Source organism: Macaca thibetana, chromosome X (genome assembly GCF_024542745.1).
Source record: "Macaca thibetana thibetana isolate TM-01 chromosome X, ASM2454274v1, whole genome shotgun sequence".
Classification (NCBI taxonomy): Eukaryota; Metazoa; Chordata; class Mammalia; order Primates; family Cercopithecidae; genus Macaca; species Macaca thibetana.
This window is the reverse complement of record NC_065598.1, coordinates 102,604,537-102,621,150: the sequence shown is the minus strand read 5'-3', so window position 1 is coordinate 102,621,150 and position 16,614 is coordinate 102,604,537. Positions and strand designations below refer to the sequence as shown.

General features: G+C 38.7%; 2 protein-coding genes across 3 annotated transcripts in view; one reads left to right on the top strand and one right to left on the bottom strand.

The window, feature by feature from the left end:
* The window catches only part of CLDN2 (claudin 2), a 70,540-nt gene that overhangs the window by 33,669 nt on the left and 20,257 nt on the right, over positions 1-16,614 (bottom strand). The window lies entirely within an intron of this gene.
* The window catches only part of MORC4 (MORC family CW-type zinc finger 4), a 61,989-nt gene that overhangs the window by 36,686 nt on the left and 8,689 nt on the right, over positions 1-16,614 (top strand). For both annotated transcript variants that reach the window (XM_050777312.1, XM_050777310.1), the window contains exons 10-14: positions 2,089-2,187; positions 7,350-7,478; positions 8,813-8,881; positions 9,294-9,348; positions 10,731-10,906. In XM_050777312.1, the coding sequence (XP_050633269.1) occupies positions 2,089-2,187; positions 7,350-7,478; positions 8,813-8,881; positions 9,294-9,348; positions 10,731-10,906 (528 nt within the window). The remainder of the gene's footprint in view (positions 1-2,088; positions 2,188-7,349; positions 7,479-8,812; positions 8,882-9,293; positions 9,349-10,730; positions 10,907-16,614) is intronic.

Sequence of the window (16,614 nt, the reverse complement as noted above, 5' to 3'; positions counted from 1 at the left end):
CAGACTTTCTTTTGGATTTCTTTTTAGGTTTGTTACCTCTTTGTTGATTTTCTATTTTGCTTATGCATTGTTTTCTTGACTTTCTGCTCATCTTCATATAGTTTTTGAGTATCTTTAAGACCATTTTAAAATCTTTGTCGAGTTGATCTATCAGTTCTTTTTCAGGGGTGATTTCTTTTTTTTCCTTTGAATGGGCCACCCTGTCTTGTTTGTTTGTATGCCTTGTAACTTTTTGTTGCAAACTGAACATTTGAATCTAATAATGTGGTAACTCTGGAAATAAAATTCTCCTTTCCTATGGTTTGCTGTTTGTTGTTATTGTTGTTGTTGTTGTTATTGTTGTAGGCTTTCTCCGTGCCAAGGAATAACCTGAGAAGTAAGTTTAAGGTCTTTTCACTTCTTTTTTCAGCTTGCATTTTTTTCTGGGCATTCACAGTGGCTTTCTAATTTTCCCCATATGTGGAATTGCTTTTGAATGTCCTTGTCTTTATGTCTGGCTCACGAAAGGGGAAAATAGAGAAATAGAGGAGGAAAAAAAGATGCCAGGACTTTGAATCCTCTGGATGTCACTTCAACTGGAAGAGGAGAGGGTTGAAACAATGGGGGAGGTTCAACAACAATGGTCTCTTGCTTTTTGTTTTCACATCTGTGATCAAAAGCAGCGAGCAGTGATCAGGGGATAGATTTGCAATATTTGGAGGACAGTGTCCTTTTTGCCCACACTGGCTCCTACAAGTTGCTCTTAGAACACATGCAGGGTTGCTTCTATAGGGCTGGGAGTGGGAAATGGGTAGCTATTACTGAGCTAAGAACTGAAATTGACCAAAATTAACCACAATTTACCATCCAAGCTTTCCCCTGGAAGTTGCAAACTTTCCAATAGACTCCAGAGTTTCAAAATAGTTACATCATGCAGCTTTTGCTACTGCAGTTGTTGTATATGTAAGGAGACAGCTTCCACATGCTTCTTATTCTGCCATCTTCCCATAAGCCCATCTAATCTACTTCTTTTTAAAGTAGATTTTAAGTAGATTTTTAAGAGGAAATGAGGAATAGTTCTTCATCTGTGACTTGAGGGAAGGATACAGACATAGAGTAGGAACATTAATAGGTTGAAGGGGAGTAAGAGTTTATAGGGGAGGTCATATATGATTACGTTAATCTTTTCTGTGTAGTGAGAATCTAATTTAATATGAGTAAGGTTGGAGATAAGAGTTTCTCTTAACAAGAGAAGAGCTCTGCAAAAACCTTGGGGAATGATCCAGGGGGCCAAGATATTTAAAATAATTCTGAATTCTAAGTGTACAGTTTTCCAGTTGTGTATAGCTCTACATTAAGTTGTAATCTCAGGTTATGGAATTAAATAGGAATTAGCAATTCGAAAGTTGGAAGTTTTTAAAAGTAAAATTCAGGTTTTGATTTTTACAAATTACACTTTTTGTTGACCCTGAGTCTTCTGTTGTTCCTTTGGGGAGAAAAATAAAAGAGAAAGACCAAGGGCTGGAACTCAGATATAGCCTCCAGTAACGGCTGTGTAGTAGAATGTTGGAGTGCTTGTTCATGGGCACCATAATGCTACTATGATCAGCATTTGGATGAAGAGGGACTATATAGACATACTAGAGTTAATATTTGAGTGATTTATAATAGATAGGGTACAGTATTTGATCCTCTGATTTTTACCTTGTTCTGAATTATCTACCTGTAGTCATCTGACAATCAAATAACTCCCCATCAACTTATTAATATTTAGCTCTATTCTGTCTCTGCAGTCATAGTCTCTAATGTCAGGTTACCCACACACTCCATGATTCAACAAGCCCTGAAAATTTGTAGAACTCTACTTTTTAGCACTTGTGACCATTTCACCTTTTCAACCAAAGTGACTGTTCAGTGTTATGACTTTGTCATCTTGACACATAGCTTGCAAAGGCAATGGATTCCCATCTTGGTTTCTTAAAGTGTAGATGTTCGAAAGTATGCCAGATACTCTAAATTATTGACGTCTGTTAAATGGGAACTTTTCAAAGATCAAAGAATTGTTCAACAAGTGCTAAACTTTGACATACTTCTTGCATTTTCTTTCAGGTTAACAATAAACGCCCTTGCCCAGAAGCTCAATTCTTACTGGAAGGAAAAAACATCTCAATATAATTTTGAGACCTCAGCTGTAGCCAGGCCAATACCGTAAGTAATAGATATAGAATATGAATGTATTAGGGATAATATCCATAGATCAAATGGAAGGAACAAGGGTAATGTGTCCGGAGTTGGTTTCTGCCAGTGGATTCGTGGTCTCACTCACTTCAAGAATAAAGCTGCAAACCTTCCTGGTGAGTGTTACAGCTCTTAAAGATGGCACGGACCCAAAGAGTGAGTGGTAGCAAGGTTTATTGTGAACAGCGAAAGGACAAAGCTGCCACAGCTTGTAAGGGGACCCGGGTGGGTTGCCGCTGCTTGCTGGGGTGGCCAGCTTTTATTCCTTTATTGTTCCCTCCCATGTTCTGTTTCTGTCCTATCAGAGTGCCCTTTTTTCAATCCTCCCCACGATTGGCTACTTTTAGAATCCTGCTGATTGGTGCGTTTTACAGAGCGCTGATTGGTACGTTTTACAATCCTCTTGTAAGACAGGAAAGTTCCCTAAGTCCCCACTTGACCCAGGAAGTCCAGCTGGCCTCACCTCTCAGTAAGATGGTGCTTTTCACATCAGGAAGTTTAATTGATTAAAAATAGGAAGTCACAGGTACTAATTGCTTCATTCTCTAAACCTCTTCATTCTGCTTTAACACATTTACGGTCTGGATCATAAATGTGAAGAGTTGAGTACTGTCAATTTAAAACTGGTAGTGTGATATAGTAGAAGATTATGGCTATTTAAATCAAACATTCCTGGGTTGAAAATCTGGATCTGCTTTTTAATAGTTGAGTGAGCTTGGGTAAGTAAGTTACTTCACCTGTCTGAATATATTAACTTAGGTGACATACATTTTTAGCACAGTGACTGGCATATAGTAGGTGTTCAGACATGTTAGCAAACTTCCCTTTTTTTTAAAATTCCTAGTGAATATTGCTGGGACTGTACCAGTACATGAGAGTAGAAATAGAGAACCCAGTATGTTAAAGAAAAGGTAGAATTTGGGCCGGGCGCGGTGGCCCAAGCCTGTAATCCCAGCACTTTGGGAGGCCGAGACGGGCGGATCACGAGGTCAGGAGATCGAGACCATCCTGGCTAACACGGTGAAACCCCGTCTCTACTAAAAAAATACAAAAAAAAATTAGCCGGGCGAGGTGGTGGGCGCCTGTACTCCCAGCTACTTGGGAGGCTGAGGCAGGAGAATGGCATGAACCCGGGAGGCGGGGCTTGCAGTGAGCTGAGATCCGGCCACTGCACTCCAGCCTGGGCAACAGAGCCAGACTCCGTCTCAAAAAAAAAAAAAAAAGAAAAGGTAGAATTTATTGACTCTAAGACAAGTCAGGTAAGGAGCATAATACAGAGGATCGAATGTGTAGCAACACATACACAGTCAGTTACACTACCATCAAGACAAACATTAGAGTGGTAGAAGTTCTTTTTGGAGTAGGTACCTGTTATTTTAATTATTAGGTAAATATATGATATAAAATTTTATTTCAAATGCAACCTAATGGCTGTATTACCCTCTTCTGTTTTTTAATTTTATTTTAAAATTTTATTTATTTTTAAATTATACTTTAAGTTCTAGGGTACATGTGCACAATGTGCAGGTTCGTTACATATGTGTACATGTGCTGTGTTGGTGTGCTGCACTCGTTAATTCATCATTTACATTAGGTATATCTCCTAATGCTATCCCTCCCCTCTCCCCCCACTCCACAGCAGGCCCTGGTGTGATGTTCCCCTTCCTGTGTCCAAGTGTTCTCATTGTTCAATTCCTACCTATGAGTGAGAACATGCGGTATTTGGCTTTTTGTCCTTGTGATAGTTTGCTGAGAATGATGGTTTCCAGCTTCATCCATGTCCCTACAAAGGACATGAACTCATCCTTTTTTATGGCTGCATGGTATTCCATGGTGTATATGTGTCACATTTTCTTAATCCAGTCTATCATTGATGGACATTTGAGTTGGTTCCGAGTCTTTGCTATTGTGAATAGTGCCACGGTAAACATACGTGTGCATGTGTCTTTATAGCAGCATGATTTATAATCCTTTGGGTATATACCCAGTAATGGGATGGCTGGGTCAAATGGTATTTCTAGTTCTAGATCCTTGAGGAATTGTCACACTGTCTTCCACAATGGTTGAACTAGTTTACAGTCCCACCAACAGTGTAAAAGTGTTCCCATTTCTCCACATCCTCTCCAGCACCTGTTGTTTCCTGACTTTTTAATGATCGCCATTCTAACTGGTGTGAGATGGTATCTCATTGTGGTTTTGATTTGCATTTCTCTGATGGCCAGTGATGATGAGCATTTTTTCATGTGTCTGTTAGCTGCATAAATGTCTTCTTTTGCGAAGTGTCTGTTCATATCCTTTGCCCATTTTTTGATGGGGTTGTTTTTGTCTTGTAAATTTGTTTGAGTTCTTTGTAGATTCTGGATATTAGCCCTTTGTCAGATGAGTAGATTACAAAAATTTTCTCCCATTCTGTAGGTTGCCTGTTCACTCTGATGGTAGTTTCTTTTGCTGTGCAGAAGCTCTTTAGTTTAATTAGATCCCATTTGTCAATTTTGACTTTTGTTGCGATTGCTTTTGGTATTTTAGACATGAAATCCTTGCCCATGCCTATGTCCTGAATGGTATCGCCTAGGTTTTCTTCTAAGGTTTTTATGGTTTTAGGTCTAACATTTAAGTCTTTAATCCATCTTGAATTGATTTTTGTGTAAGGTGTAAGGAAGGGATCCAGTTTCAGCTTTCTACATAGGGCTAGCCAGTTTTCCCAGCACCATTTATTAAATAGGGAATCCTTTCTCCATTTCTTGTTTTTGTCAGGTTTGTCAAAGATCAGATGGTTGTCAGCTCATGGCCATCCTCCATAGTTTTCAAAGAAGTACAAACTAAGATGAGATGCCATTTTTTGTCTTTCAAATTAGCAGTGATTAATGCAGTGAAACCGATGTTAACATACTGCTAGAGAGTGTGTGTGCTGGAAGCAGAACTGTAATAATGGTAATTATTGAACACTTACTTATATGTCAGGCACTGTTCTAAGTTCTTTACATGGAGTGATTTATTTAATCATCACAACAACCCTGTCTGTTAGATATTATTGTTACTTCTTTATATATGCAGAGACTGATATACCAAGAACTTTAGTAACTTGCTTTAGGTGAGGCAAGCAGCAAGTGGTAGACCTAAGGTTTGAATATAGGTTTGAAATCAGGTCCCCCAAACCTAAGTTCTTAACTGCTGCTTTCTTCTGGAGGGATGCAATGAGGGGAATGTAGTACAGCCGCCTCAGCTACCTATTTCCTGTAAGCATGGGCTAAAAGCCTTTCCTATCTGCCTGGATTGAAGGATCTACCATGATCTGCATGGAACCTGAAACAGACGGTTGCTACCTCTAAGCGTGCCTATCCCCGAGAGAGTAATACTGGCACCCTGCAAGAGACTCTCCTGTGCATATGCATGTAGAACCAAAGCTAATATCAGCTTTCTTCTCCCCTCCTACTACTGCTGAAGATGCTTTTTACTGACTCTGGCTCTAAGACAGTGGCTGTCTAGAAATACATAGACACCAGAGGTCAGGCCTGAGCGTACAGCTTAGAGGTTGCAAGGCTGGAACAGCCTGGAGCTAGAAAATAGGAAGCTGTAGATCCAAAAATGTGCACAAACTTTCTTTGTTCAAACAGGGTTTTTAAAAAAAAGAGGGCATTGTATTTCAATGGTAGAATTATGAGTGCCTTTTATTTTCTGTATATATTTCTCTATTTTCTAGCTTTTAATATTGAGCTTATATTACTTTTATATTTAGAAAAAAGCACATTTTAAAGCCGGGCACGGTGGCTCACACCTGTAATCCCAGCACTTTGGGAGGCCGAGGCAGGTGGATTGCTTGATCTCAGGAGTTCAAGACCAGCCTGGGCAACATGTTGAAACCCCATCTCTACCAAAAGTACAAACATTAGCTGGGTGTGGTGGCGCATGCCTGTAGTCCCACAGCTACCTGGGAGGCTGAGGTGGGAGGATTGCTTGAGCCCAGGAGGCAGAGGTTGTAGTGAACTGAAATTGTGCCACAGCACTCTAGCCTGGGAGACAGAGTGAGACCCTGTCTAAAAGGAAACAACAACAACAACAAGAAAAGTAAAAAGCACAATTTAAGATGTTAAGAAAATTATTGAACTAAGACGTAAAAGAACCGCACCAGTCTGTTGAAATATCTAGTATGAGAGCAGTGTAAATATAACATGCATAAATTTCATCCTGGGCTAAATTACATGTTAGTGAAATTGGCTGAGGTGTCCCTCTTCTTGCTTTGTGTGTCTTTTCTCCAGCCTTCTTTGTTCTCACTCTAGCCTGTCTTTTATACCTTAGGTACTGAGTACTTCTGTCATTATAAGGGCCACTTTCTTTCTCAGAGAAACAAATTCACTCTAAAGTGTAGGTAACTGAGGGGAATGGGAGTGGGTATGCATTTTAAGAGTTGAACTCTGGAAGAGTTTTATCTTAGTTTAGCCCCATTGTTGTCTGGAGCCACCATTTCTAGTTATGAAATTTAATCAAATTTATATTACTTTTTAACATTAACTTTGGGAATATCAACCTTGTAAAATTTTGATTGAAGTATTATAAGCAAAGAGTTTTTCTTGAGAGGGAAACAAAAAGGAATAAGGAATCTCTGTAGGGAAATGGGGGAGATGTTTTAATGGCAATGCTTCCATGACTCCCATAAATGCATTTTAAGCCTGTTACGTGATTGGACAAAAGCAAACAAAATGATTCTGTGTTTTATTTCTTGGTAATATAGTAATAAACAGAATTTTTCCAAGTTAATAAATTTTAGAGTTAAAATTATCCTATTGTTTGCTTGGAACAAGTGCTACCAGGATAAAAATTATTTTAAAAATTTTGTTGCAATAGCTTTTGGGGTACAAGTGGTTTTTGGTTACGGGATAAATATTATTGATGTCCATAAAAGTAGCTCACCATGTTAATACTTATTACTATTTTTCATATCCATATTTGCTATAGTTCTATCATTTTATCTGTGAAGTTAAAAATATATACATTTGGGCACTGAGATGATAACATTCCCAACACATTTCATATATGAAATTAGGTTCTTTCTCTTTTAGACTGCACCTTTCTAATTTAAGACAAAGCACAGAGCTAAGATATACACAGTCACCTTTCCATTTTCCTTCATTCAGGAGGGTTCCTGACCAGACATGGGTTCAGTGTGATGAGTGTCTTAAATGGAGGAAGCTTCCTGGCAAGATTGATCCATCCATGTTACCTGCAAGATGGTTTTGTTATTATAATTCCCATCCAAAGTACAGGTAAGGTTCCAGGACTCAATCTTATGCTCGAGGTAACTACTGATTTATCTCTATAGTCTAAAACATTTTTCATCTCAGGTTCACACCCTTCAGCCTGGCATTCAAGGCCCTGTTCTAACTGACCCCACCTTACCTATCTAGCCTTACATTTTGTGGTATCTTAACACAAACTTTGTACTTAAGCCAGACCTGTGGCTTCACTATTCCCTACACATGCCATGCTTACTCTCATGTCCGTGACTTTGATAGTGTCATTCCTCTTGCTTGCAATGACTTTCCGCATTCCATTTGTCTATCCTAATCACATCCATCTGGGGAGGAAGTGTTTTGTGTGATGCTTTTCCTGTTGACCATAGTTTACAGTTATTTTACTCTGCTTTCCTCTGGTATTTGATTCTTGACGTTTGTTCACATATTGTTTTGTACTTTTTGGATGTTTTTCACATATGTATCTTTGAAGAGCTTTGGCTCTTCAAGAGGTTGTAAACTCTTTGAGACCAAGGACTTTACATTTCAGGTCAAGTCGATGATGTTCTTTATATGCTTCGTATTTGGAATCAGTGTTCTACAGTAGTACCTGTACCTGTTGTATATTCAGTGTTGTTTGTGTGTTTGGCTTCCTAATATACCATATGTTCCTTGCAACATCCAACATCTAAATAGCGTCTGGCATATCTGTGGGCATTAACTTTAATTTAAAAGTTTTTAAAAATTTGACTCAGTAGTCATATAGGTTCATAATAATAAGTCAGTGTGCTTCAATTCAGCTGTGACTTTCTTAAAATTCTTCTTGAAGGATAAATACTGATAGAAAGGTTCTAAAATGGGTATGCGTTTTAGGGGAAAATGTCTAAAATTGAAGAAGTTGAATGAACAAAGATTAGGTCTATAAATACAAACATTTCCTCATAGTCTCTAGATATGCATAAGTATCTTTCCATGAGAGTAAATGAGATTATGTAATTAGTATATGGAACTGAGTACTTAGAAGTCTCATTTGTGAATACTTTATCTTTTAGTACAGGAGACATAACCTTGCAGGCCACTTTGCCCTTTTATAAACTGGGTATAATATAGCTGCCAATTATTGTTAAATTTTGTTTGTTTCTAGGATTACTTTTGACCACTGAATGTATTTTCTAGTACTCCTTTCAGTTTTTACTCCTAAAATTCTCTTTCTCATGCTTTACATATAACAAGGTTTTACAATTCGAATGGAATCTGAACTCTATAATGTTAGAGAGTTGTTAACCTGCATAGTTGTAAGGAAATTAAAAGGTAAAAGTGAAGGACCCAGTTTTTTTCCAAAGCATGATTTCTTCTCTATACTGCAGGAGATGCTCTGTTCCAGAGGAACACGAACTCATTGATGAAGACCTGTGCTTGAGCAAAGCTAAGAAACAGTTGAGTATACATGAGTTGGTGTTCTCTATCATAGGGTAGAGTAGCCTGACACTTCCTTATAGGACAGGGGAGTTTTGAGAAGAGAGAATTTTTTTTGGTTCTTAAATAATTTCCCTCTTCACCTCTCGGCTCTCCCAGTTCTTTATTCCTTCTAATCATCTCTTGAATGTCTCAACTAGTGATTGTATTTAGTCTTTCTCCTCTCTTTCTCTCTCTCTCTCTCTCTCTCTGGTGGGGTACTTAAAATCTCACTTCGGTAACCTAGTTCAGAAAGGCACCCTCAGTTACTCAATGAGGCTCACAGTATTTGTTATTTGGAAGGAATATTATAACCTAAATCTACAATTGGCAGTCCATTTCAAACTGAGAAGTTTCATGAGTGAATTAAATAGCATTTTTGTCTTCTCCTAGAGAACAAACTGTTGAGGAGAAGAAGAAGATGCCTATGGAAAATGAGAACCACCAGGTGAGAGGCAATGTACACCCTTATCGTTCTCACACAACATTTTCCCCAGCAGAGAATATAAGTTGAAGGAAGCAGCAATCTTGAAAGCTGCATAGAAATAACAAACCATTTCTTTTGGTGGTCTTTTTTCATTGAATCTTTTGGTTTTGCTTTGCTCTGCTGTCACTGATGTTTAGATCACCAAAAATAGAAGAGTCAAATCGTTTATCTTCCAGATTTGGATTCAGTACTGAATCTGGACAGTATGAATGTCACATTCAATGTTACAGAATATTCAGGGTTGTGTTCCATCCTCATACAGGCTTCTCCTGTTAAGTGTCTGCTTTTCCTGTCTCTTTTCTTCTAGGATTCAGGGGTGATCCCTTCCTCCTTCCTCTTGGGAAGAAGGGGTGGTTCTTTGTACTTCTCCCCGATCCCTGCTTTCAGGCTGGCTGGCTTTATAAAAACTCTGCTGTTTTGAATTTTCAGGAGCACTGTCTCTCGGACATGGTTGCCCAGCTCCGGACGCTGAAGGGTGCAATAAGGTTGGCCGTCCTTTCAGGGACACTCCTTTCCTGACAGCCACCATAGCACCCATATATCTTCCCCTCCCAACCGTGCCTTTCTGCATGATTTCCCTCTTGACCCTCTTTCCCAGAGAGATCTGCTAGTCGCATGTTAGATTCACCTTCCACCCACTCAATCAGGGTAGGTCAGACTGGTGAGGATAGAGGCAATTTAATACTAACTCTTCTTCTGATATCCTGCCAAGACCCAGGCATATGAATAATCAGGTTTCATACCCTAATGCCTTGGTTTAATTGTCTGATGTAGAGATTGGGAGATTTCCTAGGACTGCCCTGTTCTCATTCAGTTTACCTCCCGTATATTTTCCCTCACCTTAATCATTCATAGTATTTTCATGAGCTGGCTCTCCCACAAGATCCAGATGCATGTCTGTGTGTGTGTGTATACTATGAATATATGTTAGTCTGTCGCATGTATTTCTCCCAAACTGGCACAGACACTTGCTGCAGTGCATTTTCCCACCATCCCTACCCTCATCACACATCTCAGAGGAGTGAAAACTCAGCCTTAAACTGGGTCACAAGAGAGAATTAGACAGTGATTGGGGGCCTGGGTTTATATTGGGGATGGGATAATTCTAGGAGCCAGTAAGTAAGTTGGGGGAGGTCTGTTTGGTGTCCAGCTGATAAGGTTGATAACTGAGTATGCCTGGGTTCAGTGTTCTAGTGTACATTACTGTGCACTGTTTGCTTTGTGTAGGAAATGATTTCTTTTTATTTGGCCAAGCATTCTTTCCTAGCATCAAAAGGATTGACTCATCCTTTGACATTTGGTTTGAATTTGAGACTTTTACAAATCATTTCTGTCTTTTCTAGGTATTCAGTAATCCACCAAAGATCCTTACTATTCAAGAAATGGCTGGATTGAATAACAAGACAATTGGATATGAGGGAATTCATAGCCCTAGTGTGCTTCCATCTGGTGGAGAAGAAAGCAGATCACCTTCTCTTCAACTTAAGCCTCTGGATTCCAGTGTTTTTCAGTTTTCCAGGTGACTAAAAAGCATGATCTCTTGTCAATAGTAAGCTTTAGGGTCTGTTTTCCTGTAGAGTATGTTGGTATGTTTTACCTTGTTTCTATTTTTTCTAAGGCCTAGCATGGAATTCAGAAGTAGAAACACAATTTTAAGTTGATAGAATTGTGTGTTGCATGTACCTCCAGTTTTTCAGTATTATAACTGCTGTATCAGGTCTGTAATTTTGAGGTGATCATTTGCTGATGCTCTTTTTATGTATCATGTATTCACATTATATTGGGAATTGTGCAAGTGAAATAATAGGCAAAATTTGAAAAGTGTAAAATACTACACAAATAAGGTAATGTTATTTCGATAAGCATTGTTCCTTTTCTTCAATGTATGGATATTGAAGTTCTCTGGGGCCTCATAGGCCTAGCACATGTTGGCCACATATAAAAATAACTATTATATATTTGTGCCATTAGGTAAGCTTTATCATTTGTTGTTTCCTATAACAAATTATTAATATAAGTTTAGCATTGGACTTTACTTGTTCACCTTCTAGCACCTCATCAGTGTTATTTTGTGTCTTCATAACAAGAAGGAGCATAACTGTTCTTTTTCTTACATATCAGGAGTATTTAAAGCATTGAAGGATGTGACTGCCCGTTTACTGCCATGGGACTGAACTTAGTACTCCTAATTATGACTCTTTGCTTTCTCCTCTCTATTCTGCTTCTCACTCTTATAGGGCCAAGCCATATAGGGCAGGGACAGGGTTGCTCTCTAATAGTAGAAATGTCTATGTTCATCAGTAATGTGACTATTATATAGTGGGATGTTAATTTTTTTTTTTTTTTTTTGAGACGGAGTTTCACTCTTGTTGCCCAGGCTGGAGTGCAATGGCACAATATTGGCTCACCACAACCTCCCCCTCCCAGGTTCAAGCGATTCTCCTGCTTCAGCCTCCCGAGTAGCTAGGATTACAGGCATGCGCCACCATGCCTGGCTAATTTTGTATTTTTAGTAGAGACGGGGTTTCTCCATGTTGGTCAGGCTGGTCTTGAACTCCCGACCTCAGGTGATCCACCCACCTCAGCCTCCCAAAGTGCCAGGATTACAGGAGTGAGCCACCATGCCCAGTTGGGATGTGAACTTTTTAGTGACTATTTTCAGTTTGGATATCTTCTTAACATATTGTAGAATAGTCAGTGGAATACATAATAGGATAAAGTGACTCCTGGTTGGTGGTTTCTTTTTCTCTGTGTTTCTGAGTTCGAGACAAGCCTGGACAACACAGCGAAATCTCATCTCTTAAAAAAAAAAAAGCACAATAGAACAGTGCCTTGGAATATAGTAGGTACTCAATAAGTAATGGTTGAATCTGAGTCATATTTAAGAAGCAGTTTCTAAGATTGAATTTTGTAGCAATGGGATAAGAAATAGAATCCAACCTTAGTCTCAGGAGCTTGAGCCTAATTATACCGTTTCCATGCATACTTTTCCAACTCCCATTTTAGGTTGGGAGGGGTGTACTGTAAATACTAAGTGTTTTTGAAGCACATTGTTACCTTTTTACCCTGGGCTCCTGGAGATGCTCATATATCACCATTGCTGCTGGAGTGTCAGGTGTCTTTGCTTTTGAAGACTATCCTTTCCCTACTGTGACCACTTTTCCTTTTTTTCCAGTGTTTCTTTTGTAACTGTAGTGGTTTTTGGTAACCTCAAGGGGATTACAAATGCTAATTTATATACTTATTTTATGAATGCAGTACAATAGAACTTCCATTGGGTGGCATACTTCATCAGTCTCTGTTGGAATTTTTATATGAGTCCTTATAGATTGCTATATCGAGAGTGAGGTTTTGGCTGTAGAGGACAGGTAAAGTACATTGACCATTCATGTGTAATTTTTATTTATTGAGAATAAAATTATTTTAAGAGAAAGAGATACATAAGAGGTATGTGATAGTTGCTGTTGCTAATGTCAAATATGTTACATAAGATCAGTAAATGATGATTGTGTCATTTCAAGTTACCCTTTTTGAGGGAATCACATTGATTGGGCTGAGACTACCTTTTTATGGGAGAAAATGGAGTTAAGAGTCTAGTAAAATATATAGGATTTCTGATAAAACATTAAGGTTTAATCAAGAGTTACAAAGGTCTTCTGTTATTATCAGCATAGGAAGCTGATAAGGGTCCTTGGGTCATGTAGTTCAGCTTACTAACTCTAGATAAAATAAAGCCTACAGTATCCAAGAAAACACATTTAAGTTCTAGTGGGGTAGTTTAGCAGGAGCTCCACAGGTGTCACTGGAAACAGCTTTGTGAGTCCCACAAATCTAGCAAGGGAAGGAGAGGACCTGCAATAAAGAATAGGTTCCACCAGGCCGGGCGCGGTGGCTCAAGCCTGTAATCCCAGCACTTTGGGAGGTCGAGACGGGCGGATCACGAGGTCAGGAGATTGAGACCATTCTGGCTAACATGGTGAAACCCCGTCTTTACTAAAACAATACAAAAAACTAGCTGGGCGAGGTGGCAGACGCCTGTAGTCCCAGCTACTCGGGAGGCTGAGGCAGGAGAATGGCGTAAACCCGGGAGGCGGAGCTTGCAGTGAGCTGAGATCCGGCCACTGCACTCCAGCCTGGGTGACAGAGCGAGACTCCGTCTCAAAAAAAAAAAAAAAAAAAGAATAGGTTCCACCAGTATGTAAGCAGGTATAACCTTTTAGGGGAAGACAGCTTATTTCTGTTAAAGGAAATAATCCCTTTCTATTCGTTCATTCTACGTGTATAATCATGCCACATAATGACATCTTGTTCAATAACAAGATGTCACATACACAACAGTTATCCCATAAACTTTCAATACTGTATTTTTACTGTACCTTTTGTATATTTAGATATATTTGATATGCAAATACCATTTTGTTACATTGCCTATAGTATTCACTACAGTCACAGGTTTATAGCCTAGGAGCAATAGGCGATTGCCTAGGTGTGTAGTAGGCTATGCCATCTGGGTTTGTGTAAGGACTATGATGTTTGCACAATGAGGAAATTGTCTAACAATGGATTTCTCAGAGCGTATGCCCATCAATAAGTAATGCACGACTGTATTTGAGTGCCTACTTATGAAAGGCCCTGTTCTAGGGTAGTAATAAGGTCAAAGTTTGATATGTAAGGTATCCCCAATATTTACATATAAAATGCATAAGTTTTCTTTCTTTTTTTTTTTTTTTGACAGTCTCGCTCTGTCGCCCAGGCTGGAGTGCAGTGGTGCAATCTTGGCTCACTGCAACATCCGCCTCCTGGGTTCGAGCAATTCTCCTGCCTAAGCCTCCTGAGTAGCTGGGATTACAGGTGCGTGCCACCACGCCTGGCTAATTTTTGTATTTTTAGAAGAGACGGAGTTTCACCATGTTGGTCAGGCCGGTCTCAAACTCCTGACCTTGTGATGTGCCCGCCTTGGCCTCCCAAAGTGCTGGGATTACAGGCATGAGCCACTGCGCCCGGCCAAATACATATAGTTCTCTTATGGGTGATACAAAATAAGATTTAAAGTGGCCGGGTGCCGTAGCTCACACCTCTTATACCAGCACTTGGGAGGCCAAGACAGGAGGGTTGCTTGAGCCTAGGAGTTTGAGACCAGCCTGGGCAACACAGTGAGATCTCTTCTCTACAAATAATAAAAAACATAGCTGGGTGTGGTGACGTGTGCCTGTGGTCCCAGCTACTCTGGAGGCTGAGGTGGGAGAATCACTTGAGTGTAGGCTGCAGTGAGCCAGCTGTGATTGTGCCATTGCACTCCAGTCTGGGCAACAGAGCAAGACCCTGTCTCAAAAAAAAAAAAAAAAAAAAAAAAAAAATCTAAAGTAACCGTAAGCATTTGAATGAAGGGAAGAATTAGTGACTGTAATTTATTTAGATATTTAGATTTGAGTAAGCTATATGTCAAAGGCTAATTAGTTCATATTTTTAAAGGTTAACAAGAAATTCTGAATTGCACTGTAATGGTGGAGGGAGAGAAGTAGAGACATTCTAATGTGTCTAAAGGAATACTTGAAATAACAAACAAGGGGTAGAAATAGAAGAACAATTTTGCAAATGAATAAGATTGATTCAGGGGCCAGTATTAACATTTAAAAATATGATCTGGGGAAACAACTTCCAGAATGGAGAAATGAGCATAGTGGACTCTCTCACCAACAAATAACTGTTTAACTTGTAAAAAGAATCAAATGGAAATTCTGAAGGTGCAAAGTATAATAACTGATATGAAAAAAAGGGACTAAACAGCACATTACAGTTGGAAGGATAAAGAATAAAAAAAAACTTGAAGATAGATCCGTTATAGATTATGAAATTTGAAGAACAGTGCAAAAGAAAAATGAACAGAGCTTCAGAGAAATGTGGAACGCCATGAAATGCACTAACATATGCATAATAGGAGTGCAAGAAGAATAGAAAATGAAGTAGAAAAAATATTTCAAGAAATCATGCCTAAAAACTTCCCAAAGTTGATGAAAAACATTAATGTATACATCTAAGAAGCTCAGCAAACTCAAAATAGGATAAATACAGAGATTCATAGCCAGACACATCATAGTGCAAATACTGAAAGCCAAAAGCAAAGAGAAAATGATTCATCATGTAGAAGAGAACCCCAAGAAGATTAAAGTTGATGACTTCTCGTGAGAAAAAAATGGGAACAAGAAGGCAGCGTGATGACATATTCAAAGTACTGAATGAAAGACTGTCAACCAAGTATCTTAAATACAATAAAATTATCTTTAGGAAATAAAGGTGAACTAAATACATTGCTAGATAAACAAAAGCCGAAGGAATTTGTTGCCAGCAGACCTGCCTTACAAGAAATACTAGAGAGAGTTTTTTAGGATGAAAGCAAGCAATATCAGACAGTAATCTGAATTCACATGAAAAAGCAAAGAATGCTTGTAAAAGTAATTGTGTAGTTAATTATAAAGCACAATACAATAGCATATTTCTTCCTCTTTCTATTCTTAACTGATTTAAATAATAGCAAAGCAATATATATGTATATAATTGCATATATATATTGATTTATCATTGTGCTTATAACATATACACATGTAAAATATTTGACAAGAACAGCATAAAGGAGGTGGATGGGAATAAAGTTACATTGGAGTAAGGAAATGATGCCAGATAGTAAAAAATTGAAAATAAAAAGGTTAATGAAACAAACTCTAAATATGTACTTGCTCTACTTTCTTCTCTTGGTTTCCTGGGAAGATGTAACATTGCATAAAGTAATAATTATAACAATGTATTATTAGATTCGTGAATGTTATACTAGAAGATATATGACGTAAAAAGAGGAACAGTAAAGGTGGGACAAAGGAACAAAGAAGGCATGACACCTGTAGAAAATTTAAAAACTAAATAGCAGATGTAAATTCTGCCTTATCAGTAACATAAAATGTGACTGGATTAAGCAATCCAATCAAAAGACAGATATCAGATTATATATATACATATGTGTGTGTGTGTGTGTGTGTGTGTGTGTATATATATATATATATATATATATATTTTTTTTTTTTTTTTTTTTTTTTTTTTGAGACAGAGTCTTGCTCTGTCACCCAGGTTGGAGTGCAGTGGCGTGATCTCGGCTCACTGCAAGCTCCGCCTCCCAGGTTCACACCATTCTCCTGCCTCAGCCTCCTGAGTAGCTGGGACTACAGGCGCCTGCCA